This window comes from Leptopilina boulardi, unplaced genomic scaffold (genome assembly GCF_019393585.1).
Source record: "Leptopilina boulardi isolate dan_hultmark-lab unplaced genomic scaffold, ZJU_Lbou_2.1 LbouV2_30, whole genome shotgun sequence".
Classification (NCBI taxonomy): Eukaryota; Metazoa; Arthropoda; class Insecta; order Hymenoptera; family Figitidae; genus Leptopilina; species Leptopilina boulardi.
Genome location: NW_026137863.1, coordinates 1074269 through 1087256, shown reverse-complemented (window position 1 = coordinate 1087256; position 12988 = coordinate 1074269). Strand labels below are relative to the sequence as shown.

The 12988-nt window shown below is 24.4% G+C and overlaps 2 protein-coding genes across 8 annotated transcripts in view; one reads left to right on the top strand and one right to left on the bottom strand.

Moving 5' to 3' along the window:
* LOC127282472 (uncharacterized) overlaps positions 1-12988 on the top strand; it is a 241720-nt gene that overhangs the window by 8093 nt on the left and 220639 nt on the right. The window contains exon 3 of the mRNA XM_051306726.1: positions 1989-2073. Within this exon, the coding sequence (XP_051162683.1) occupies positions 2041-2073 (33 nt within the window). The 5' untranslated portion in view covers positions 1989-2040. The remainder of the gene's footprint in view (positions 1-1988; positions 2074-12988) is intronic.
* LOC127282465 (protein cycle) overlaps positions 1-12988 on the bottom strand; it is a 29966-nt gene that overhangs the window by 2929 nt on the left and 14049 nt on the right. For 5 of the 7 annotated variants that reach the window (XM_051306711.1, XM_051306710.1, XM_051306709.1 and 2 more), the window contains exons 3-8: positions 10434-10877; positions 8551-8622; positions 7354-7591; positions 3612-3704; positions 3283-3400; positions 973-1155 (exon numbers count right to left, since the gene is read on the bottom strand). In XM_051306711.1, the coding sequence (XP_051162668.1) occupies positions 973-1155; positions 3283-3400; positions 3612-3704; positions 7354-7591; positions 8551-8622; positions 10434-10627 (898 nt within the window). In that variant the 5' untranslated portion in view covers positions 10628-10877. The remainder of the gene's footprint in view (positions 1-972; positions 1156-3282; positions 3401-3611; positions 3705-7353; positions 7592-8550; positions 8623-10433; positions 10878-12988) is intronic. The other 2 variants (XM_051306712.1, XM_051306707.1) reach the window with 1 other exon arrangement.

The window sequence follows — 12988 nt, the reverse complement described above, 5'->3', positions numbered from 1 at the left end:
TATACAGTAATAATAAATAATTTGGTTTTTAAACAAATTGAATAAATAATAATTTTTTTTTAAAATTTTGTTTAATAATTAAAAATCTTTTAAATTGAAAATCGGTATTATATATGGTTTTAGATTTAGAGAATTGTTTCGATAATAGCATAGAATTGTAATTGGATTGGAAATTATATAACGCATATCGAACAAAGAACAGAGCTTACTACCACTTTGCCCCTTCGTTAGAAAATTCGAGATAGAAATTAAAAAAATACAATATCCAAAATCTAATCTCGTTCCAATGATAAATAATTTAATTTCGTATTATTTTTTATTATTGTATTTTTTTTTTTTTTGGTTTTACCCACTAAATTTTTTTTCATTCATTCAATTCAAAATTGATTTGATAATTATAATGTTAACAAGAAAGCAATTGACAAAGACTTGATCTATTTTATACGTTTAAATTGTGTATAAGGATTGCAAAAAAAAAAAAATAAATAAAAATTAAATGATTTATTATTAGGATTAAAAAAAATTAATCGGGGGAGGGGCAAGAGCACCTATTTGTCCGGACGTTGTATATATAAACCTTTCGCCTCTCACGATCTGCATTTTTTAAACTTTATTATAACCATGTTGCAAGATCCTGAAGGCATGCGCAACATTCGCGCCCAAACAAATCTTATACGTCCCTTCTAGAATTTTCCACAATAATGCTTTATAGCCGCGATATAAATAAAATAGACCTCAATAATAATAATAGTTGATAGCTATAATTAATTTCTTATATTCGCAAAAATTAAAAAATATTTAATAATTAATTTCTCTATAATTTATTTTCGCTGTAGATTATTTTTTATTAAAATATTTGTTGCTCTTTTGTGATATATAAAAATAGGAAATGAAAATTATATAAAAAGAAAAAAAGATTTTTGAAATAAGAAATAGAGATGCTTTGTAAATATTATTAGAAAAATTTTTCACCAAGATTTTGTTGCTTTTTTCGTCTTTGGCATCCGGTATTTGTGTGTGTCTCCTCTTTAATTTGCGAATCATCACGAGAATTGACCTCCACTTTTCGTTTCATTCGACACAAAAATGATCTTCTTGCACCGGGACATAGTCGGGAAACACCTTGGGGAACATCCGTTTTTACCGGAAGCATTGCTGTAATAAAAAAAATTATAATTTACTTAATTCTGTTGTGAAAGTAAATTTTTTTTTTTCTTTACATCTTTGACGAAATTTTCTTCGAAATTTTTTCATAGTAAAATATGAAACACTACAAAAAGGAAATTATTACTATTTTTCTAAAATTAATTCAGTTAGGGAAATTTTGTTCTGAATTATTAAATTAATGTAGTGAGGTATAAAAGAAGATGTATATTTTATTCTCGCTTTATATTATGTAGAAGTCATAATAAACGCATTAGATCATTAATAATCAGTTTTTTTTATCTCTTTGAGAAATATGCATCATTTAAAGATGAAAACCCCTTGGTTATGTAATAACAAGATGATAATTCATTTCTTTGAACCAATCGAAGGAGATAAGAAAATATATATATATATAGAATGAGGATCCTCGTTAAACGATGGTTGACTTGCTTTCCTCACACCTGATCAATTACTAGGTTTCTCCTTCTCTTGCCAAATCGTTTTATATTCACTTTATCATATTTCTATAGACCTCTCTTTAAATTGCAAAAGTTTAACTTTAGTTCTTCTTATTCATTTTTATTAGAAAATATTGAAAGTTCGCTTGCACAAAAAAAATGTTAGAAAAGAAAATATGAAAAATAAGTGTTAACTTTTATTTTATTTACGACTCTAATTTAAATTTACATATCTACTCTATAAATTCTAAATAATTGATATTTTTTTGCTCAAAAAATAGAAAAAACATTTTAATTACAGAATATTTTAAATATTTATCATTATCATGTTTTAGATATAATAATTGTACAGTTTAATTTATTAATAATTTTCTTTTTTTTCAGTTCATTCCTGAGGTTTATTCCTAAAGTTCATTTCTGAGGAACAAGGAAGGATATGGACGAAGAAGAACGATCCCAATATACTGAGGTACTTTTTTAAAATAATTTTTTAAAAAATTTTTATTTTTGACCTAAGTAGGTCAAAGTAGTTCCAATAATAGGACATATAATAATTATAAATAATATTGAAATAGAAATTTAGGATTCAAGTAAATCTATAATTTATAATTTATATAAAAAACAATGAGCAATTTTTTTAAATTGTTACAAAAAAATTAATATTAATAATTTTCTTTTTTTTCAGTTCATTCCTGAGGTTCATTCCTAAAGTTTATTTCTGGGGAACAAGGAAGGATATGGACGAAGAAAAACGATCCCAATATCCTGAGGTACTTTTTTAAAATAATTTTTTAAATATTTTCGTTTTTGACCTACGTAGATCAAAGTAGGTCTAATAATAGGACATATAATAATTATAAATAATATTGAAATAGAAATTTAGGATTCAAGTAAATCTATAATTTATATAAAAAACAATGAGCAATTTTTTTAAATTGTTACAAAAAAATTAATTTTATTCAAATTAATAATTAAATTATTAAATTAAATTTAATAATTAAATTTAATTTATATAAAAGACGATAAGCAATTTTTTAAAATTGTTACGAAAAAAAATTAAATTGTGAGGTGCTTTTGATCTCTCATATTATTTATCATCAATGTTACACAAAAGGGGAGTTACGCTCTTTTAACTCATAAGTAACTTGACATGGTCTTAACGATAATAATCAAAGAAATGAAATATTACACACACACACACATATATATATATATATATATATATATATATATATATATATATATATATATATATATATATATATATATATATATATATATACACTTGTTGAAGAGTAGTGGGATATTGTCTGTTAGTTATTGATGTTCGATAAAATTATATTCATCAATATATTCATCTTCGTATCTATAAATTATCAATTTTTTTGCTTTTTAAACGTTTCGATATTTCTTCTAAGGTGAAAGTGTGCCTTCAAGCTCCAAAAGTATTTATCTGATGTTGTAGGGTTTTTTTTTTTTTTTTTTTTCGGTAAAAATTAGTTCACTTAAAAGTGAAAGGCTTTTATAGTATGGTATTCTTTGGGATCTATAATATTTTAATTTAATTGATTCTAATTAGTATTAGATTGAGATTCTAGAGAGGGTAATTAAATTTGCAATTATAGATAAATAAATAGTTGTTTTTCGTAATTAATTATTAAAATAAATATATATTTACTTTTGGCATCAATTAACCGTTCTCGTGGACTAAGATCTGATGATGAGAGTTGTTCCTTAACTTTTGCAACATCCTTCGGATGAAGGATATCGAACCAGCTCTGTCCCAATAGATCCCCCTTTGATTAAAAAAATAAATTTTTTAAAAAATATTTTTATTATTTTAATAGAAAGCAACTTTATATGAATTAGAATAAAAATTAATATTTCGTAAAAATTAATTAACTTAATTAATTAATAATTAATTAATTTAATTAATAAAAAAAATGAATGTCATTAAAAAAACTAAATTACTTTATTTATAATAAAATAAAATAATTTAATATTTACCTGAGAATAGTTAAGAATCTGCGAAACAGATTTGGATACGTAAAGAATTCGTCCCCGATCGCAACCCACAACGAAAACAAAACCCTCGGCAGCCTAAATAAAAAAAAAATTAAATTAAATAGTTTAAATAAATATAATTTAACATTTTTTAAAATTTAATTCTATTATAAGAATACAATTTACAATTTTAATTTAAATAAAAAAATATTAATTTATAATTATTAATTAAAGAAAACATTTTTTTCTTTTTTTTTTTTTTTTGAATAAAATAAAATCAATTTCGTGGTTTTCGTCGACGTTTGGAGTTTTAATTGTCTTGAAATTTAATAATCGCGTTTGCGAAAAAAAAAATTAAACACACAAGTAGAGGTGTCGTCTTCGGTTCTTTTCATATATCAACAAAATGCGCGCGGGTAGAACTTTCAACTTGAGCGAGAGCGTGAGAATAGTGCGGGCGCGAGTTACAGAAAAGGAAAGTATTATTATTATCAGTTTGTAAACCCATTCTGAGATATTTACTTTCCAATTATCGGTGTACCTAGATGCACTTTTGTTTAATGTAATGTTAATTAACCCTCTTTTTATTTCGTTAAAATAAATATAATGTCTCTTGTTTTTTTTATTCATTTACATAAAATTTAAATAAATGAGAAAATTCATTTCAATTGAAATTTATATAAATTATTATCCAAACCATTTCAACCTTTCACATTCCGGCATTATTTTTTATATATATATATATAATAAATAATATTAGAGGTAATCATTTATTTTATAAAATTTTCAGTAAAGATATATTTAATGTCTTCAATTTTTTTTTTTTATTTAAAACTAAAAATAAAAAATTCAATTTTTTAATTTAATTTATTTCCCATATATTTTATTCTTAATATTAGAATAAAATACTCTTAAAATAAGAAAACAATTTTTTATTCAGAAATATTTCTGGATTTAAGAATTCTTTGTTTATTTTAAGAGTATACATATGTTCTAACTTTAAGAATAAAATGTAGGGGAAATATTTTTAAATAGGCACCAAAAAGATATTCTTAAATTTAGAGTTTCGTTTTTTCGGTATTGTTTTACATATTTAATCATAAAATTTTACTGAGGTAATTGTAATAATATAATAATAAAAATAATAATAATAATAATAATAATAATAATAATAATAATAATAATAATAATTGTAAACCCGGAATTGTGTAAGTTGAAATCGGTGACCCAACTTGGTATGTCTCGGGCGTGGTCAATCCATGGCAATATATTCCCTTTTCATGGTGTGTGCAAGTGCATTTACATTGCATGGTAAAGACATGGATAACGCGAATGAAAGCTTGATTAAAGATAAACGCTCCAACCTTTTCTAATATATACATGATACAGAAACTCGCGGTTCATACAAGGCTATCAACTTTGGTGTACCTATTTATTTTATTTTTTTTTTTTTGACTTATTTTTCCGAGAATAATGAAAATAGTTCATTTATTGTTTAAAACAATTTTTTTTTTAAATTTTATTTAACAATTTAATTGTTTAAACAATTTTTGACGTTGTAAACTATAAATTAAATTAAAATTTATAAGTGTATAAAAAAAATTTTATACTTTAGTTAAAAAAAAATTCATACTTAAAAATAAAAAATTTATTAAATATAATTTACGATGTTTTTTAATTTAAAAATTTTAATTTTGAAAAAATTAATTAAAGAAGATTTTAAATAGGGAATAATTTATTAATCCGAATAAAAGAAACGTGTTAAAAATTTTTTTAATAATTATATGTAAGTTTGATTAATTTATTAACAATTAATATGGTTTATAATTATAAGTAATTTATAGGATATTATCATATTTTAAACGTGGTTTTTAAAATAAAAATAGAAACTAATTTTAGAGTTGTTAAAGAGTTTTTATGTGCATATGATCATTATATATGGTTGTTTTCTTTGTTATAGAAAATAGATATATTGACCATTTTAAAAGCAATTAGGAAATTTCATGAACTTTGCATCTCAGCATTAATTGATATTATTATATTTAACATTGTATAATATTGCTGTTTATTCATGCTTCAATACACAGCTTATTTGCAATCGTGACTATCACTTCTTCTAGTCTATAATATTCTCAAACAGTCATTTACATCCATATGTGAAAGCAGATATTTATCTATTTATCAAATCTATCATCAACATATATATATATATACACCTCCCTAATTCTCGCACATATTTTTCCTATATATATAAATGAAATTTTCTTCTCATCTTCATTAAAATTTCAAATTTATTGAAATTTCAATCTATTCATTTTCTAAATGAATTTTCTAAACATTTTAATTTAATAGAAACTTTTTTTTTTTGTTTAATGTGAAAAAATTTCAAAGAAATTTTTTTTATATTAAAGAAAAAAAAAATCTATACATTTTTAGTGTCGAATTATTTTTGTATTCAAATCGTTGTGAAAGGATATTTTACTTTCTTGAAAAGAGAGAGAGTTTTTAAGAGAAAAAAAAGGGTGCATTCAAGACGAGCAAAATAAGAATTCAAAGCGTCAGTTTTCGTACCAAAAGAAAAGAATGTGACATTTTTGCTGGATCGAATCTAGCCTGCGTATAGGTTACGAATTCACGGCTTCATGCACGTCATTGTTGAGACTATGTCGAGCGCGTTATGCAATCGTTTTCAAAGGCACCAGGAAATCTTACTCGCATTCGTACATCTACACCAAGAAAGACGAGAATTTTTTATAATACACCATATATATATATATATATGTGCCTCTGTATGCCATATCATCATTGACAATCAATAAATAATCTAGATATTTGATTTTTTTTTTAAAGCTTATTATCAAATATGCCTTTTGACGCACTTTTCATTCTTTATTTTGTTCAACTTCGTCATCAATTAAGTTAATCGTATACTGAAGAAAAAATTTATTTTATTTAAATAATCGGTTACTTGACTATTATCAAATAAATATTTATTATTATTATTATTATTATTATTATTATTATTATTATTATTATTATTAATTAAAAAATTAATATTTGAGTCAATTAAATTGTATATTTGTTTCAAATACAGAAATTATTACTTCAAATACAGTTTATTTAATTCAAATAAAAATTATTTGGATCAAGTAAATATTTATTTGCTAATAGTTCGTGAATACTTCACAAAGAAAATTTTTCTACAATTTCATCTGCATTATGATTGTTTTTTTTTTACATATAAAGATAAGTTATATTTAGAAAAAGTAATTTTTAATACTTTTCAAATGAATTTGTTGATAATCTGAAGTTACAAAATTTACTTTGTCTTATTACAAAAGCCAGCAATTTAATTCGTTAGACACCTAGCGATTAATCTGTGTCTATAATATATAAGGATATAAGGATTAATCGACAGATTTCGATAGAACAGAGAGAGAGAGAGAGTGAAAGTAAAAGTAAAATAGATCGCGTAAAATTGTTTATATTTAATTAAAATAATTAAAATTAATGATTATTTAGACAATCAATTATTGAATAATTAAAATAATTCATAATTATTTTTATTCAATTGAAATAATTATTATTTATTCTATTGAAATAATAATTATTTATTCAATTGAAATAATAATTATTTATTCTATTAAAATAATTATTATTTATTCTATTGAAATAATTAATAATTAATTATTTAATTGGAAAAAAAATAAAAGTTTTAAATTAATTTTTTTGGAAAAATACTTACTTGCAAAATAAGGGTTTTTAATTCTTGATCGCTGAGAAACGCTGGTTTATAATGACCCTCAGTGTAAGAAGTAACTGCACCGAGAATTGTTTTTAAATGTTGAACAGTCATTCTTAAAACTGTTAATTTATCCAATTTTCTGGACATTGCATGGCACATTGGAATCATTGCTGATAGTTCAGTGATATAGGTGTTCATCTTATCCCTTCTTCTTTTTTCAATCTCACTGTGATTTTGTCTGCAAAGCACGCAAAAAAACAAATTGTTAATTTTTGTTTTATTTATTTATTAATATTTTCTTTTCTAAAAAATTTTCTGTTTAAAGAAAATCTTTATAACTATTTGTAAATTAAAAAATTAAGATATTACTAAAAATAACTATATAAAGCCGATTGTCAACATAAAGTCTCTCGAATGACGTCAATTTTTACGTAACTTTAAAAACTTTGTTGAAAATTAGATTTTACTGTTACTCTGTTGCTGTTATCATTAACAATCTTGTAAAAAATCAGTTTCAACATTATGCAATTTGTTTTTATTATTATTATTATTATTATTATTAAAAAAAAGCTAAATTGCAATTACAAAAACAATCATGACTTCTAATAATTTTTTTTTAATATAAAAAAATTGAAATAATAGAAATTAATATAAATAAAAAAAATAAATATTTAGTATAAAAAAAAAATTGATGAATTTGTTAAATTTTTCATTTGTTATAATTTTTGTGATCTTCTTAAAATTAACGGCGAATACAGTGCGGATTGTAGGCGAAGCCTCGTTGCGAACGAAGGTAGGTCAAGGTAACTATCTATTACCTTGTCTCCTGATCCACTATGATGCAATGTAACTGAGGAAATACAGACAAAACATCCGCATTGTTTTATTATACTCATTTCTTTTAGAGTAATTAATTTTTTTCTCATCTATATTACATTTTTGTTATAGAAAATTCCTATACGGTAAAATTAATTTTATAATAATAAAATAATTCTAACAATAATAATAATAATATTAATAATAATAATAATAATAATAATGATAATAATGATAATAATAATAAAAACAGTAGTTAAAAAATATTTTATATAGAATACAAAATGAATGATTAAAGTAAAAATATAATAAATAGATAAAAGTAAAATCAAAAAGGCTTTTTTATTCCTATTTAAATGTTTTTTGGAAAAGAAAGCTCACTTTTTGTTGTCATCGCCAGAACGAAATGATTTGGCATCATCCCCAGTCTCAAGGAGCGTATCGTTTCTGTCTCTAAAAGTAAAATCAAAAAATTAATATTTAATTATTTAAAAATTTTTTTAAATTAATTGAAAAATAGTAGCACGATTGGATATCCTTTTTTTTCTATACAGGTAATAGAAAAAGTTTATACTGTAATTTGAAGTTTTTATTCTTTGTTTATTTCTGGTGAATGTCAACATTGGTTTATATATATATACTTGTCAAGGAAATATGCCCTTACGTATATAGTTAGATTCTTCAAAGAGCTGGTTAACCCTTTGAGACTGAATTTCGACAAGTTCGAGTTCCTAGAGCTTCATCGCTCCTTTGAAAAGTGTTTTCGAAGGGTTTCGTTATATACTTTATAAGAAATATATAGTAATCGATTGCAATTCTCAAGATTTCTCTGGAATACATTTTGGTATTTTTTAAATCATAACCCTTATTTAGTTGTCGTGCTTTAAATTATTCACTTATTTATTATATATATATATATATATTTATACGATTTATAAGTGTCAATTTTTTTCTAAACTCTGTTATTTTAGGTAATATTTTCACTGCAAAGGAATGTCACTCGAATAGAATGTATAAGAAAAAAAAAAAAAAAAGATTGAGGCTTGAAAAAAAGTTTTCTTAAATATTAAAAATTTTTGAAATTTTTTTATAGAACGCTATATTTTCAGGCCCATAATTATTTTTATGAAATGATACATAAGTATCGATCAAAGTGGAAGTGTAGTGTGTTATTTAACTTCGCCGCGAATGAGAATTTATATGATAATTATTACATGAGCAAATATTTTTTATGTAAACTTGTTGCGAGAGAAATTTATAGAATTAAAAAAAAAAGCTTGGACTGTCATATTATCAACTTGCTTAATAATCAAAAGTTTACATATATAGATATAGACTGGAAATTTCTTCAAGATTTTCCATCCTGATAACAAAATAAGAGTCTAATAAATATTATAATATATAAGCAAATTGTAATTTTATGCTTGATAATTTAATTTTACATGCTTTTAAGAATTTTTTTTTTGAGCCATTGGAAATTTTTATTTTGTTGTAAAATTTTTATTTAACATTTTTATTCACTTAATTATTATATGCAATATATTATAATTCTTCACGTCTTAAATTGACGTGATTATTAAAATAAGTAACGCGTTACTTTTCAAGAGTAACGTTTATATATATATCGAATGAATTTGTATTCACATCACTAATGAAGTTTATTTCTCTTGAGAATGTTAGTTTCATCTCTAATCTCAAACAACTTTGAGAGATGAAAGGATGACAATTCGACCGTTGATAATATGCCTCAGAAAGCGAGATTATTATTATTATCATATGAAAATTACAAAGACTTCTTAAAGTGTTTAACATATTTCTTAACAAAATTAATATTTTTTATTAGGAGGGCATGAATATTTCATTGTTCCGAATTAGAAGTTGTCAGTTTTTTTTAAGAACGAATTTAGCTTTATAACAAAATTTTTAGGCCGTCGAATTTTTATTCAACAGAATTTTAAGTAATTCAATAATTTTTTAAATGCCTTTGTTTGAATTTTTATTGGCACAAATTGTTATATGAATTTTAAAACCACCGAATTTGACAATGACCGAACAAATAACCAACAAAAAGATTTTGGCGCAATTTTTAAAATTGATCAGTCAGAAATCAAAAAAATAATTATTATTAGTCAATTTTTAAAATAGCCGAAATCTTTCTATGTGTTTGGTCAAATTCCGCGTTAAAAATTTTTTTTTTAAAATACCAATTCGTGTAAATAAAAATTTGCACAATTATAATTTGCAATTATTTGTGTTAAACTTACTGGAAACAAATTTTCCTCTTCTTTGTATCAGAAGTAAAATCGTCAGTAGAATCATTATTTGTGGTATGAATATTTTGTTTAACGGAATTTCGTCGTGGTGGTTGTTGTTGTTCTTGTTGTTGATGATGATGATGATAGTAATGATCGGATGATATTGTTTGATCATTGATCATAGAAGGGGGTGTTGTCTCCATATGCTGGGGGGGTTTAGTCCCCGCAATAGTTTGAGGTAAAGATGTTGTTGTTATCGTGGAAGTGTTGACGGAAGTGACAATTGTATTTCCTCCACTTGCTTTGGGAATTCCGGTGTTGTCGTTCGCGCGATTTATGTTGACTTGGCCGGGGGTTGGGATTGGTCCAAGACCCTCGCCATCCCCCGCCGTTCCACCTAATTCCCCCACCCCTGATCCTATGTCTCCAAAATATATTGTTGAGCAGGAACTTCTTAAAATAAAAATTAAAAATTAATTAATTAGTTGAATATTTATTTTTAATAATAAAAATAATTTTGATGTTTTTTTTTAAAATAGAAGAAAAATTAAAAAAAAAGATCGTATACCTAATTAAAATTTACTATTGACATTGCAATGCAGTGGTTTATTATGCGTTTAAATGATGAAAATCAATTCTCATTTATTTGAGATAAGTATATTATAGTGACTTTCGTTTTCATTCACATTCACTCTTTCTCTTTCTACTAAAGATTAACTGTTAACATGAAGTTTGTGCTCATTATTTCTGATTGATAAATCTATGACATATTGCATAACTATTTTGATATATACATAAATTTTGCATTATTTTTATATTCACTAGAGCAAAATTCATTAAAAATTTTCTTATTTTTTTCACTGTATTTTAATATTATAACAATTTAAAATTTTAACTGTTAAATGCAAAAATTATCAACAATTAATGATAAAAAGGAACTTATAATTTATTATTAATAATAAACAATTGTAACTTTTTTTAAAAATTAAAATTGCCAATTAGACTAATTTTTTTTATTCAAAAATTATGATTTGTTGAGTTGAAAATTACTCTTCTTATTCAGTTATTAAAATTGATTGTATACATTAATGTTGCGTTTTTCAATTTTTTGTTTTATTTTTTTGTTTTATAATATATGTATAAATAAACGTGTAATTAGTTTGATCTGGTTGTCGTCAAACTTTTATCAACGCGAAAACTAAGCTTATAAGTTTGCAATGTTTCTACAGAAAAAAAAAACGTCAGTCACTACAAGGTCAACCACTTATCTGCATCGGTGAAGTGCAAGTGTATAGTTCCGCGTGTATGATGTAACTTGAGCGATTAACGTAATTCTACTTATCCATAGGTTACATTCGTACATATGACATCACAAATGTTTTCTAATCAAAAAAAAAAGTAAATAAATAAATTAGGTATATACACCCTTTTTATTTATTTTATATAAAATTTTATTATTTATTAAAATCAAAAACAAGTCACGAGAATCAAATCAATGATAATGTTAAAAATTGATAAAGAAAATTGTATTTAAAAAAAAAAACAATGTTTTTAAAACAATAGATATTGCAAAATAGATCGTAAATAATTCACAAGTCAATTTATTCTCAGAATGTTCAATTTCTTGGCGCGTAAATGCTCGTTACGAGCCATTAGTACGCGCATGGAACTTGTTACACGCCCAATCGGCGAGACTTGGCATTTCTTTCGGATCCGCGAAACTTCACTATTAAATCTCACAACTGACATTCACTGTTAAATGGGAGATTTATTCACAAATCAATGATACGGCCCATTAGAAAGATTTTTTTAAAAAAGTTGAAAAAAAAGAACGAGGAGCGGGAGTCGGTAAAATAATGGGGGGGTTTCAATAATACCGTATTCTGTTAAAGAAATACGTACTTTTATATTACTAAACTCGTTAGAAAATTGGGAGTTTGTATATTTATGTTATGGAACAGTTTTAATGAATTTTTCATTAATTAATTCTTTATAAGAATTGTTTACTATAATCAGGAATTAAATATTTTTTTTATCGTGGAAATTAGATCACGGATTATACGAAATTAGGTCACCAATTCCGCGAAACTAGGTCGCGGATTTCGTAAAATTAGGTCGTAATTTTGGCAAAACTAGGTCGCAGATTTGACGAAACTAGATCGCGGATTCCGTTAAATTAGGTCGTGATTTTGGCAAAACTAGGTCGCGGATTTCGCGAAACTGGATCACAAATTCCGTGAAATTAGGTCACGGATTTCGCGATATTAAATCACGGATTTCGGGTATTACGTCACGAATTCCGCGAAACTTGATCGCGGATTTCATTAAATTAGGTCGTGATTTTGGCAAAACTAGCTCGCGGTTTCGCGAAATTAGTTCAAGGATTCCATGAAATTAGGTTTCAGTTTTGGCGAAACTAAATCGCGAATTTCGCGTAATTATATCACGGATTTTGCGAAATTAGATCACAGATTCCGCGTACTTAAGATTACAAATTCCGCGAAACTAGGTCACTTATTTCGCGTAAATATATCACGGATTTCGCTTAATAAAATTACGAATTC